The sequence below is a fragment of the Sceloporus occidentalis genome, unplaced genomic scaffold, assembly GCF_023333645.1.
Source record: "Sceloporus occidentalis isolate IW3139 unplaced genomic scaffold, rSceOcc1.0.p SCAF_6, whole genome shotgun sequence".
Lineage (NCBI taxonomy): Eukaryota > Metazoa > Chordata > Lepidosauria > Squamata > Phrynosomatidae > Sceloporus > Sceloporus occidentalis.
The window spans coordinates 61,734-74,324 of NW_028316986.1; the positions used below are offsets into that span (position 1 = coordinate 61,734).

Below are 12,591 nucleotides of genomic sequence, written 5' to 3' on the forward strand. Positions count from 1 at the left end.
TGACGCAGGAAAGAGCCCCTCCGGACCAGAGAGAGAGGGCGGGGCTCCTGGGCGCCCCCGTTGCATGCCGGGAGTCGCAGTTCTTCCCCCAAGTTCCGCTTCCGCTTCCGCTGGCGACGGCCAGGCCCTAGAGCGGACCATAGAGCGCTCCTTCCGCCAGCGGCACCAGCAGCTTCCGGCGTCTGCGAAGGGCGGCGGCGGCAGCGGCAGCGGCGGGAAGATGCGGGGCCGCGGAGGGAGGCTGGCCGGGCCTTTCCGGGTCGACGCGGCGGCGGCGGCAACCGGAGGCTCGACCGGCCCTCCTCCTCCTCCTCGGGCTCCTCGGAGCGAGCCCCCGCCGCAGCGCCGCAGAGCAAGGGCAGACCCCTCCGGACGCTCTCCCCCGGAGCTGGCCAGCGCCAAAGCCAGTGCCAAAGCCAGCGCCAAAGCCGCCTGGCCGGGCCCCGAAGAGGAGGAGGAGGCGGCGGCGAAGGCGAAGGCGAAGGCGGGGCCAGGTGGGCGATGGCGATGGCGATGGCGGCCGGAGGAAGGAGCAGCGCAGGGAGGGAGGCCCCTTTGTCTTGAGAAGGCGCTCCGGCGGCGGAGCCCGAAGCCCGAAGGCAGAGCCGCAGGCGGGAACCGCCCTCCTCCTCCTCCTCGGTCCTCGGCAAAGGGGCCCCGGAAGAGAAGGAGCCCCTTCCCTGCCTGGGGCCAAGGGCTCCGGCCCCTGGGGAGCTGGCTCTCTGGGCCGCGGGAGGGAGGCCTTGGCGGGAGGCGGCCCTGCGCCGGGCCCAGGCTGACCAGGAGGCCTTCCGCCCAGCCTCTCACCCCAGGCCTCCCTTCTCTCTCCTTCAGCCAAGCAGCTGCAAGCGAGGAGGAGGAGGAGGCCTCCTCTGAAGCCCAAAGGCAGCAGTCACCGGAAGAGGGACCCGCTCCCATACGCCTCAGGTAAGGAGGCAGCTCCGCTTGGAGGCCTGGGTCCCAGTCCTGGCAAGAGCCCCGCGGAGGGGAGCCTAGGGTTAGGGTTAGGGCCGCGGAGGGGGCTGTCCTGCGGATGCCCAGCAGGAGGAGCAGGAGGCAGGCCCTGCGGTGGCCGCTTCCTGCTTGGCCTGGCAGTGCTGCCTTCCTCCTCTTCCTCTTTTGTGGGTCGTTTCCTCCATCGCTTCCCACTGCTTTAAATCCCCCAAAGCCTTTCCTGGACAGCTTCCAGTTGCCTTTCCCCATCTAAGATAGCCCCATGCGCTCTCTCTCTCTCTCTCTGTCTCTCTCTCACATGCGCATGACCCTGCTGTGTCCTCTGGCAGGAAGCCTGGAGGAGCAGTGGCACCTGGCCATCCTGGACAAAGGCCGGGTCACCTGCCCCGTCTGCAGAGTCGCCACGAGGAAGACGGTGGAAGGGCTGAAGAAGCACATGGCAAACTGCCAGCAGGTGAGGCAGGAGGCGGGGGTCCCGCAGGTCCTGGTGGGGAGGCCAGAGCGGGAGCCCTGAGGCTGGCTCCGGCCCTCGGCCCTTCGGTCCGGCCATCTCCTCCCCACCAGCAGGGACCCAGGGCACTAAGTGGTCAGCGGGGAGAGGGAGCTAATGGGTTCTGCGCATCATCACTGCAGAAGGCGCAAGGGAGCTGCCTGAGCTGACATTTGTGTGTCAGGGCTAGAATTTCTGACAGAGCAGCGAAGTTGTAGCCCTCACCAACTGACTGGAAACTGGGTGAAATCAGCAGAGCTCAGAGCAACTGGGATTTCGGTCCTCTAGGCAAAATAGGGGAAACATTTTTAGGATTGATCCGTGAGCCAATGGCATGGAAAGCGTTCAGTAAAAGGCCAGGGAAAATTAAAGCAGGGCTCTGGGAAATAATGCAGGCCTATGGACTCAGTCTGTGGCTTGCATAGATCAACAGGAACCCTTTTCAAGGTAACATTGCTGCTCATATGGGACAATGCAGCTCTTGTGGCTCATTCAAAGGATGGAGTTTGTCTGCCTGTCAGGTTCCTGCTGGAGTCATTTCAAAATGTCGTGACAATTGGTGCAGCGGACGTGGTTTGCTTGGGCTTCTGAAGGGCTTTAGACAAAGACACTTTCAAGGTGCAGGGGAAAGGGGAGACACCCTCGCAGGCCATGGAGAGTAGTTGAAGGCTGAGGATAAGCAGTCAGCACTCGCCGCAGAGGAACGGCAGCAAGATAGCTCCAAGGATTTGTACTGAGACTGGTGCTTATTGATTGCTGACCCAAACCGAGGGGAGAGCAGCAAGGCCTTTGCCAAAGAACCGCACTGCAGGAGGCAAAGCAATTCCAGGAAGGCCAGGAGTCTCTGGAGATAAGGAAAGGCCTTGTCCCTTTCTGCCACCATGCAGTCTGTCACCTTCACCAACTTTGGGGAAGAGAGTGGCCTCCCCAGTGCTCTGCCCGACCCACATGGGCCTTTGTGAGAGAGAGCCCAGGGAGAGCAGGAAGCGGCCAGTTTATTTGTGGGGGGTGATGGAGGGGGCTCTTATGGAGAAGAAAACCCGACCAGAAGGGCAGCCTGACTGCCCCCTCTGGACGCATCCTGTCCTTTATTCTCCTAGGAGATGTTCACCTGTCACCACTGTGGGAAGCAGCTGCGCTCTCTGGCAGGAATGAAGTACCACCTCATGGCAGACCACAACACCCTGGTAAGGCAGGCCCTGTGAACCAACAGGAGCCCCAGGAAGGCTTCCTGAGACAGGCACGGTTCCCCACTCCCCTTTTGCTAGACCCTCCTCTCTCAGTCTTTCAACCCTTGAAGTAATTCTCAGCGAGAAAATGATTATATCCAGCACATCTTTTTCAGACAGGGTTTCTCATCAAACTGGCCTAGGAAATCCTACTTGAGAAATGCTGCTTTAGACAGTGGGATAGATGGTTCTTTATCAGCTAAGCTGCTGCTGCTGTTTGGAGGTCCCTCTTATCATCCTCTAGTTAGCTGGGCTCTCAGGTCATGATGAGTGTTAGAGTCAAGACAGATCTATCACAAACACTCCATCTAGGCACCTGGGCGTTTAATATGGTAGAATTCACAGGTAGTAGTGTCTTAATGATCTTTTAGGTCATTTTATTAAATGTATAGCAACTGTATATGTGTGTGCGTACACACACACAGGCATAGATGTATGTTTATGTGTATGTATGAAACAACAACAAAATATATATGCACATGTATACACACAGAGGCACACACATATACATGCGCACGCAGAGTACTCCTCTTGGGGAAGAATGTAGATTTCTGACTGTCTAGGGATGCAGCATACATGGAATTTATATTTCATGTAAGGCATCCGATGTCTTATGTTGTATTGGCACCTTAGCAAACATATCTTATGAGCTTCCTATATATGCTTTAAACTTGGAAAGACTAACAACACAGTCATATCTTTGTAAAAAATGCTTCATGTCATCTGCTCTTCAACAGGCATCTCTGTTCATTGATGCGCAGAGAAACCTAAATCAGAGATGGGGGAGATCCCCAAGGGCCACCCAGTCCAGCCCCCTTCTGCCATGCAGGAAGACACAAGTCAAAGCACCCCTTACAGATGGCCATTCAGCCTCTCTTTAGAAAAAACCTCCAAAGAAGGCGATTCCACCAAAATCTCCGAGGAAGGAGTGTGTTCCACTGCCAAACAGCTCTTACTGTCAGGAAGTTGCCCCTAATGTTTAGAATAGATGGAGTAATCTTTATCTCACCGTCTTTCCAAAGAAAGTTGAGGGAGGAGGAAGATAGTCTTTGTGAGAGAATCAGCATGTCCCTATGTCACATGGTTAGTTTGAATGAAAGAGGACAGTTTGCATGCAGGAAATCCCTATCTATCTAAGGAGAGGGAAAGAGAATGTGAAAACATCTCCCAACAATAAGCTTAGACTTGCTTAATTCCTTAATATTCAGGCTTAAATTTTACAAAAGCATGGCAAAATAGCATTTGGCCTCCAATTTCGCACAAATTTCAGGGTGCCCACATTAAATCCTGGGGTGGCAAGTCATCTGGAAGCCTGATGCGATCCTCCAAGGGGCCTCCTGTCCCAGCTTCGTCTCCCAAGGTGTATGCTGGGTCAGGAACTGGTCTCCGCTTGCTGGAGTGGCCCCTTGACTACTGGCACGGGGTCGCTCTGGCTGGGCAAGGTCTTGGTCATCCATTGCCCTTCCCGTCCCACTTGGCCTGAGCCAACCCTGCTCTCCAAGCCTTGTCTCCTCTGGTTCTGCTTGGGACCAAGGACCCTGCCCAGCCGCTCTCTCCTCTGCTTCCGTGCAGCTGACAGGGAAAGACAAAGGGCCACAGGACAAGCAGAGCGAGCGCGAACGCCTGAGGCAAGTGCTGAAGCGCCTGGGCAAGCTCAGATGTACCAGAGAGGTAAGTCCTTCCAGCAGCCACCCGCCTTCAGGTTCTTGCGCCATGACTAGCGTGGCAAGAGCAGACTTCCTCCTTGCAGGAGGAGAATTGGGTGGGGGCTGTCCATGGCCAGAATGTGCCCTCCCCCCGCTTGGTGGACATGGGAAAAGGCAATACCCGCCCGCGGGAGGGGACTTCTGCATACTCCTGGGCAGGGTTGAAGGGGGGCTGCCTGGCCAGCCTGCCTTTATTCCCTCGGCCCCCTTTATCCTCTCAAGACCCCAGAGCCATCCTCTCCTTTCCCTGCCTCCACAGGGCTGCACAGGCAGCTTCACCAGCATCGTGGGGTATCTCTACCACACGCAGAAGTGTGGGAAGGCAGCAGCTGAGCTGGAGACACTGGTCTTACGGTGCCCGCACTGCGGCAAAGCCTACCGGTCCAGGGCTGGCCTTGTTTACCACATGAAGTCTGAACACGGACCAGTGAGTTGGGGGAGCCAAGCAAGGAACGTGGGATTGCTCCTTGCCCTGTCATTCCCCAGCCAAAAATGTCCCAGGGGTGGGGGGGGGGCAGCTCCCTGAAACGGCTTGGGAAAAGCAAGCCACCCCCGGCCACCCGCTGCTTTGCTCCTGCTGCCTGAGCCTGGCCTTGCGGTGCCCAGAAGGAGGGTCACTGTGCCATCCCCTCTTGCCAGGCCCCCTTTCTCCACAAAGACGTCCCGGCAGGGCCCCCAAAGGACACTTGTGGAGAAGCAAACGGTGGGCGCCGGCTCCAGAGGAAGTCTGCAAAGGTGGCTGCCTACTACCTGCATGAACTGGCCCACGTGGAACTGGCCAAGGAGTGGCCCAAGAGGAAGGTCCTCCAGGATCTCGTCCCCGATGACCGGAAGGTAGGGGGGCACTTAGGGAGGCAAGCAGTTGAGACCTTGTGTGTAGGGAGCTGAGCAAGCAGGAATGGGGTAGGGGCAGGCTGTCTCCCATCTGGAGCCCCACGGAGCTGCTGGGGGCTGAGTAGCGATGACTGCTGAATTGCTCTGGTGGCCGTGGGGTGGCAGTCATTTCTGGTCTGGGCCTTTCCCATCCATTGCTGTCTTTTCCCTCCCACGCAGCTGAAGTACACCCGCCCAGGGCTGCCCGCTGTGAGCCAGGAGGTGCTCTGCAAGTGGAGAGCCGAGATCAAGGCATACCAGCAGGTCCAGTGCCCCAACCAGGTATTCCCAGAGGGACAGGAGACCGAGACCTGAAAAGGCCAGGAGCAAGGGCTGGCTCGCTGCTATTAACGAGGGCCAACCCTTCCTTTCCATGACACCCCTTGGCAGCAGTCTTTTAGGACCCTGCTCCTGCTGGATAGGGCAATGAAGGGGCACTTTGCCCTCTCCCCTGGGCAGGTGGGCTCGCTTGCCTCCTCCTGAAGGTGCCAGAAAGCAGGTGGGGTTCAGCCTGTTCCTCCCCAGAGCAGGCCCCTGCCTCCCATTCTGCCAAGGGCCTAAAAGAGAGGTTCTGCAGAGGCTTCTCGGAGGTCACTGATGGCTTTCGTTCCCCACCCACCCATCTCTCTCTTCCCCAGGGCTGTACCTGTGTCTACAGCAGTGTCTCAGGCCTCAAGGCCCACCTGGGCAGTTGCACCCTGGTAAGTGGCTGAAGAGCCAGGGCAAGTGCCCATGCGGAGGGCGGGCAACGGGGGCATGTAGGGGGTTCACTGCCAGCCACTCTGTCCCACAATAGTCCCACCACTCCCACAGCTCTCTTCCTCTCTCCGGATGGATGCTTTCTAGCCTGGGCTAGGGAAATCCTTCAATAGGGAAGTGAGGTTCAGTGGTGAGTGAAGAAGGGGTGGCCTCCTTTCCTTGTCATTATGGAGGAGTTTGGGTGAAATGTGCCCCTCTCGTGCCCCACAGGGTGAGTTTGTGGCTGGGAAGTACCGGTGCCGGCTGTGCACAAAGGAGTTTGTGTCGGAGAGTGGAGTCAAGTATCACATCAATGCTGTCCATGCCGAGGTGAGCCTCCTTCCTTGCTTCCAGGGGTGGGCTTGGGGGGGGGGTCTTCCCTTCCTCCATTCAGCAGTCTGTTGCCTCAGCTACACTGAGCCTCCTCTCCTCCATCTCCTCAGGACTGGTTTGAGGTCAGCACCACTGGCTCCAAGCGCTTGACCAAGAAGGCCAGGCCTCAGCCACAGCCGGAGGAAACAACCAGAGCCATGCAGCAACAGCATTGGCGGAAGAAGGCCCTGGCCAGCCGCCGGAAGAGAAGGCCGCAGCCTCCTCCTCCTCCTCCTCCTCCCAGCGCCATCTGTCCCAAAAGGCCTCGTCTGGGCCCAGACCCAAGCCAGCACCCAGGCACCAAGGCCTGTCGCTCTCGGGTGCCAGACAGTGAATGCTGGAGCTCTGGGGAGGAGGCAGCAGTGAGCCCCCCACCAATGAAGCCAAGCCACAAGCGAAGGAGGAAATAGTGGACAGAAGGACGGACAGACCTTGCTTTCTGCTTGGGACTTCTGGCTCTGGGAGCCTCTGCTGGCCCTGGGGGCACCGTCCTGGGCAGACATGCCTTGTGGCCTGGCCTGCCATTCCTCTGTGGATGGTTGGAGGCCTCTCTCCCTCCTCCTTGGAAGTGGGGGCAGACTCCCCTGGATCACCAGCGGACCCTCCGCAGCCTGGCCCTGATCCCCCCACTTCCCTTGGCCTTGCCCTGTGACTGGGAGGGAGGGGGTTGTCTGCTTTGGCTGCAGCCGCCACATCTTACAATGAAGCACAGAAGCTCTGGGCTGCCAGTGCTGGCAGAAGGGAAGGCGGGTGGCACTGGGTGCGAAAGACTGCCACACTCTGCAGCCCACTGACAATAAATGGCTGGCTGTCACTCAGTGGAGTCTTTTTTTTTTTTTTGGGGGGGGGGGGGGGAGACTGAGCCCTGCAGCCTCTTGGATGGCTTCCTTCCCTTGCCCTCCTGCCTTCCAGCTGCCGACTCAATAAAGGGGGGGGGGGGTGCCAGAAGAAGCCCTATGCCTGTTGACCAGAATTGGATGGCAGCTGCTGCCTCCCAGCCCCTTTGCCTTGTTCTCTTCACAGCGGCTGCAGGCAGGGGGCCTGGAGGGGTGGGTGGGAGACCCTTCTGAGTGGGGCCCCGAGGACCTCCACCTGCGCCTTGAACCAAGGGGCTGAACCCCCCTCGGGGCTCAAGGGGGCTGATGGGGGTGGCAGTGGGGCCCTCGGTTGAGGGTCAGGGGGGAGCTGCTGGCCCTGGCCCTTTCTGGAGCCAGTGGGGGTCAGGCCTTGTCCTTGGGGGGCTTCGCTCTGTGTGCCCCCCTCGCTCCATGATGGGGTCTCAGGGGTGGAAGCCGTAAGGCTAAAGACAGGGACATCAACAGAGTGACCGAGTCAGCATAGGTTTTAATAGACCATCTCTCCGGACGGAGCCCGGCTGCTGCCTCCCCTCCTCTCCGGCCCGGCGCTGACGTCACAGTGGGGCCGGCGGGGGCGTGGCGGCGGGGGCGAGGCCTCTGCTGACCTGCTGGGAGCAGGAGGGCCATGAGGAAAGAGGCAGCCATGCCCCGGCCTCCGCCGGCCCCGGCCTCCTCCTCCCTCCCCGCGGCTCCGGCGGTGGCCCGGGGGAGCGGGGCGGTGCTGGAGCTGCCGCTGCTGGACCCGCTGCTGATGGGCCCGGGGCCCCGCGAGGCCCTCGAGAGCCACGTCCGCAGGAAGCGCCTGCAGCTGCTGTGGGGCCTCCCGGCGCCGGTGCGGAGCTCGCTGGAGAGCTGGTCCCCGGTGCTGCCGGGCTTCCTGGCCTGCACCGCGCTCCAGGAGGAGCCCCCGGGAGTCCCATCCACCAGGCCCCTCTTCCGGGCCGAGCGCCGCCGCAGCCTGGAGCGGCATCTGAGGGAGAAGCTGGTCCACCGCAAGTGGGGGCTCCCCCGGGGGGTCCAGGCCGCCCTCCGGCTCCCGGAGCCCCGCCGCCCGCAGAAGGAGGAGGCCGACGGAGCCCCGGCTGAAGAGGACGGCGCCGAGGGAGAGGAGGCCGGAGGGAAGAGCCAGCCGCCCCGACGGCCCCCGCCCGGCCGCCCTCCTCCTCCTCCCACGCCGCCCGGCCCTAGCTGCCGCCCGAGAGGAGCTCGAGGGGGAGAAGGAGGAAAGGAGCGCGGCCCCGGCACCAAGGAAGAGCCGCCCAAGAGCCCTGCCTCGGCCCACCGGCGCCGCCCCAGGCCACAGCCCCGTCCCCCGAGGAGGACGCCAGCCCCGGAGGAGGAAGAGGCCGAGGAGGGCGTCCCCGCCTCCCCCGAGGATCCAGCCCCGGCGCCGGCACCCCTTCGGCCGGCCAGTTCCCCGGGAGGCGCCGCCAGGAGGCCGCAGAGCCAGGGCGGGGGGCCTCCGGCGGGAAGGCGGCCATCGCCTCGGGGTCCCACCTCGCTCTCCGCCGGAGAGGCCCCGTGTTCCTGCGGGGGACCCCCAGGAGGGACCCCGCCGCCCGCCCTCCTTCCCGGGACCGAGGCCCCTCTGGCGCAGCAGCAGCCGCCCTTGAGCCGCCGGTGGGCCGACTCCGGGGGCGAGGGTCCCGAGGCCCCTCCGCTGCTGCCGGGCGAAGACCAGCGCCGCTACTTCGAGCTCCATCTGCGGGAGAAGCTGCTGCACCAGCGCTGGGGCCCACCCCGGAGGGTCCGGGACTCGCTGGCCCGATGCTCCCCCGAGGCCGCCCCGGCGAGGCCCCGCAGCCCCGCCGCCAAGTGAGCCAGGGACCGGAGGAGGGCCGGCAGCCAAGAAGAAGGGGGCCCCCGACGGACCCTGGACTCCTTCCGAAATACAAAGGCCTTGGCCGCAGCCACGAAGGGCTCCGCGTCAGTGCCGTCTTTTTTGCGGGGGAGGGGCGGGCGCCCCAGGCAGGGCTGGCCCAGAGGAGGGAGGGAGGGAGGGAGGGAAGCCTGCTCCCCGGCCTGGCCCCCGGGAATGCTCCCGCCCCGCTTCCTCCGGCGCTTTGGACTCCCAGCACCCCGGGACTTTGGGCTGGGGCTGCTGGGCCTTGTGGTCTGAGCCGCCTGGAGGGCTCTTCGTCCCTCCTGCCCCGCCTGGCAAAGAGACACATAGACCCGGTCGGATCGGGGCCAAACTCCTGAGCCGTGCTTTACGAAAGGTTTGCTTGAAACGACTTTGGAAGGACGGCCCACCCTCCCGATGGCCGCCGGGAAGCGTCTCTGCTCGACCCTGGAGGCTTCGGCCCCAACCCCCCCCCTCGGGGGCTGGCGGTGCCGAAAGGGGAAGGGGTCCCCTGGGGGCTGGAGGGGGAAAGAGTCCCCCGTCTGTCGGAAGACAGGAGCCTTTCCATGGGGGGGGGCTGAGGGGGCCTTTCCTGGCCTGGAGGCGCCTCCCTGCCCCCTCCCCCAGGAAAAGGGGCAGCCCCGAACCCTCCGACGCCCCCCTCCCTCCGAGGATTGCGACAGAAGAGCCCCCCCTCTCTTTGGAAACTGAGGCGCCACCGCTCTTCCTTAAAGGGCCACGGAGAGGGGTTTTTAGGCCCCCAGGGAGCCCTCTGCCAAGGATGGAGGGTTGGGGAGGGGGCTGTGGGAGTTCCCTATTTTCGGTGGCTGCCTTTGCCATACAATAAAGCCAGCCTTAAGAAAGGAGACACCCCCCCCGTTTTGCCCCAGAGGCTCAGGATGCGCGCGGAGGGGGGGCGACCCCCTGGAAGGAACTCCTTGACACCAGAAGTCTAACCCACCAAAAACTACGGATGCCGGCCATGAAAGCTTTTGGCTTCGGGGGGGGGGGGTGGCTCTGCTGAACGCAAAGCCAGCCAGTGCGCTCAAAGCCGCGCCGAGTGCGGAGGAGGCGAACCGGAACCGGAGCAGGTCCTGGGAGAGCGCCCTTCCGTCCCTCCGGATGCTCTGGCCAACTGACCAATGGCGCCGCCCACGGAGCCCCTCTCCGGCCCTCCCTCACCGGCTCCGGACGCCGGGCACCGAGGCCCCCCGGGGCTCACCCTCCGCCGCCGCCGGGCCAAATCCCGGAGGAAGCCCTCCTCCCTCCGCAGCCGCCCGACCCTTTCCTCCAGGAGGGCCTTCCGCGCCTCCAGCTCCCGCGCCCTCCGGACCAGGCGCTCCAGCTCCCGCCGCAGCTCCCGGTTCTCCCGCCGCAGGGACCGGCCGCCATCCTCCGGCCACCGGGCCGCCTCGGCCTCCTCGTCGCCCTCCGGTGCCGGGGTCCGCTCCCTCGAGGCCCACCGCCCCCGACGGAGGCGCTCCATGGCCCGGTGTCGGTGCTGCTGCTGGGCGGCGTCCAATTCCCGTCGGAGCTCCCGGAGGCGTCGCTCCTGCTCCTCCCGCAGCGCCCGGGTCCCGCTCAGCGCCTCCATCTGGGCCCCCAGCCGGGACAAGGATGCCTCCCGGCGGAGCAGAGCCTCCCGCAGCGCCGCCTCCGCCTCCCGCGCCCGGCCCTCCGCCTCCCGCTGCTCCCGTCGGAGCCGCTCCAGCCGCTCCCGGTTCGCCTCCGCCACCGAGACAACGGCTCCCCGGCGCCGCTCGGCCTTCTTGGCCACGAAGCCCACGAAGGCCCGGCTCTGGGCGCGCAGCTCCTCCGCCTCCCGCTCCAGGAAGTCCCGCTGGGCCCCGAGCGCCGCCCGCCGCCGGAGCAGGCCCTCCGCCTCCCGGCAAAGCCTCCGGTGGTGAAGGCGCTGCTGCTCCTCCTCCGGCGCCCCTCCGGGATCCCCCTCCTCCTCCTCCTCCTCCGGGGCCTGGGTCTGGGATGGAGGCCCCCAGGACGACGCCTTCCTCTGCTCCTCGTCCTTCATGGCTGGAGCGGAGGGAGGAAGGGCGGAGGGGCCGCGGGGTCATTCGGCGGGGCCCCAGGGACCCCTCCCTCCGGCGGAGCGGCCTTCGGGTCTGTCTCCCTCCCTCCCTCCCTTCCCGGTTAGGGTTCCCGCTTTTTCCAGCCCCAAGGGAGGCCAAAGGGTCGCGACTCCCCATCGGGGGGGGGGACCAGCCCCTCCGGCCGCCGCCCCACCGCTCAAGGGCCGCCAGGAGGACGAGGACGGAGGGGAGCAGGGAGAGTTTGCCCCGCAGATGCCCGCGGGAAGCAGCCCCTTCCCCGGATCCGGTGTCCCCCGGAGGCGCCTCACCTGCCTTTGTCCCAGCGAAGAGCTCCAGGAGTTCGGCCCGAGGAGGAGGACGGGGGTCGTCTCTCGCTTGGCCCGCCCCTCCCTCTCCCGAATCTTTGCGGGGAGGAGGAAGAAGAGGGTCGGCCGGGGCCGGTGGCGGAGCCCTCTCCCTCTCCGACGGCCAGGGCAGCGCAGGGGGTCCTTCTCTCGAAGCCCCCTCCACGGCTGAGGCCTGGGCCCGGTGTGGGGCTCACGCAGCTGGGGCCTCCTGGGAGCTGAGTCGCCCGAAGGTTCGCTGGAAGGGGGCCCTCAAAGCGGCCCTTCGGCGCGTCTCTGTTGCCTGGCGACGGGGGGAGGGGCCGGACAGCAGGAGAAGCTCCTCCCCGCCCCTCCCTCTGAGACCCCAAGGCCCCCGGAAGACCCTCCCCCTTTCTCCCTCCCTCCCTCCCTCCCTCCCTCGCGGTCCCAGGTGCTCCGCTTTCGGGGCTCCGGAAGGGCGCGGAACCGGACCCCATCCCCGAGCCCTCCTTTCCCGCCCCTTTCCGAGAGAGAGGGGGCGGCCCTGTCCTCCAGGGGGCCCTGGGGAGGGGCGTCTCAGCCGAGGGGGCTGCCGGCACTAGACCCTTTCTCTGGCGGTGGGCTCCGCAGCTGGATGCCCGTCCTGCCTGCCTGCCTCCACGGGAAGGGAAGGAAGGGAAGGGGGCAGGCCTTTCTCCCCCTCCCCAACAGCCCTGGCTCCCCGAGGCTCCCCCCCCCGACCCCGCTGGGGCCTAATCCTGAGGGGAGGGCCCCCCGGAGACCCTTCCTCTGCCGGCTTGGGCCTCGGAGGAGGCTTTCGCCCCTTTGCTTCCGGAACTGGGGGGCTAGGAGCCCCCGCCCCCTCTCCGCCAGACCGAGGCTGCCCCTCCCTCTCTGGCCTTTGCCTGAGGGGCCCGAGGCGAGGGGCGGCCTTTGCCCTGGAGGGGCCCCGGGAGCTGCTGAGTCGGTGGGGGGGATTCCTGGAGCAGCAGAAGGGGCCCAGGGATCGTGTGGGGAAGGCCGGGCCTGGGGTCTTGGCCCCCGTCTCCTTTTCTGGAGGCTGTTTGGAAGCAGAGGGCGGCGAAGGAGGGGCCCCGCCCCCGGTCTCTCCCCTGGGGCTGCGGGGGGGGTCTCCTGTGTCCCTGGGGCTCCTCCCTCCGCTGCGCGGGATCGGGG

At 64.4% G+C, this 12,591-nt stretch overlaps 2 protein-coding genes across 2 annotated transcripts; one reads left to right on the plus strand and one right to left on the minus strand.

The window, feature by feature from the left end:
* The first annotated feature begins 64 nt into the window (after nucleotides 1-64).
* ZNF512 (zinc finger protein 512) lies at nucleotides 65-7,167 on the plus strand. Its single transcript, XM_089528357.1, has 11 exons — nucleotides 65-494; nucleotides 835-927; nucleotides 1,284-1,408; nucleotides 2,545-2,631; nucleotides 4,246-4,344; nucleotides 4,639-4,806; nucleotides 5,019-5,213; nucleotides 5,433-5,534; nucleotides 5,891-5,953; nucleotides 6,222-6,320; nucleotides 6,434-7,167. The coding sequence occupies exons 1-11, from the start codon at nucleotides 65-67 to the stop codon at nucleotides 6,770-6,772; spliced, it is 1,800 nt and encodes a 599-aa protein (XP_089384483.1). The 3' UTR covers nucleotides 6,773-7,167.
* A 2,939-nt stretch (nucleotides 7,168-10,106) lies between these two features.
* Nucleotides 10,107-11,796, minus strand: LOC149310263 (uncharacterized). The gene is made up of 2 exons (XM_089528605.1): nucleotides 11,423-11,796; nucleotides 10,107-11,093 (listed from the first exon to the last, which is right to left on the minus strand). Exon 2 carries the CDS (start codon nucleotides 11,089-11,091, stop codon nucleotides 10,108-10,110), a length of 984 nt encoding a protein of 327 aa, XP_089384731.1. The 5' UTR covers nucleotides 11,092-11,093; nucleotides 11,423-11,796; the 3' UTR covers nucleotide 10,107.
* Between the last annotated feature and the right edge of the window lie 795 nt (nucleotides 11,797-12,591).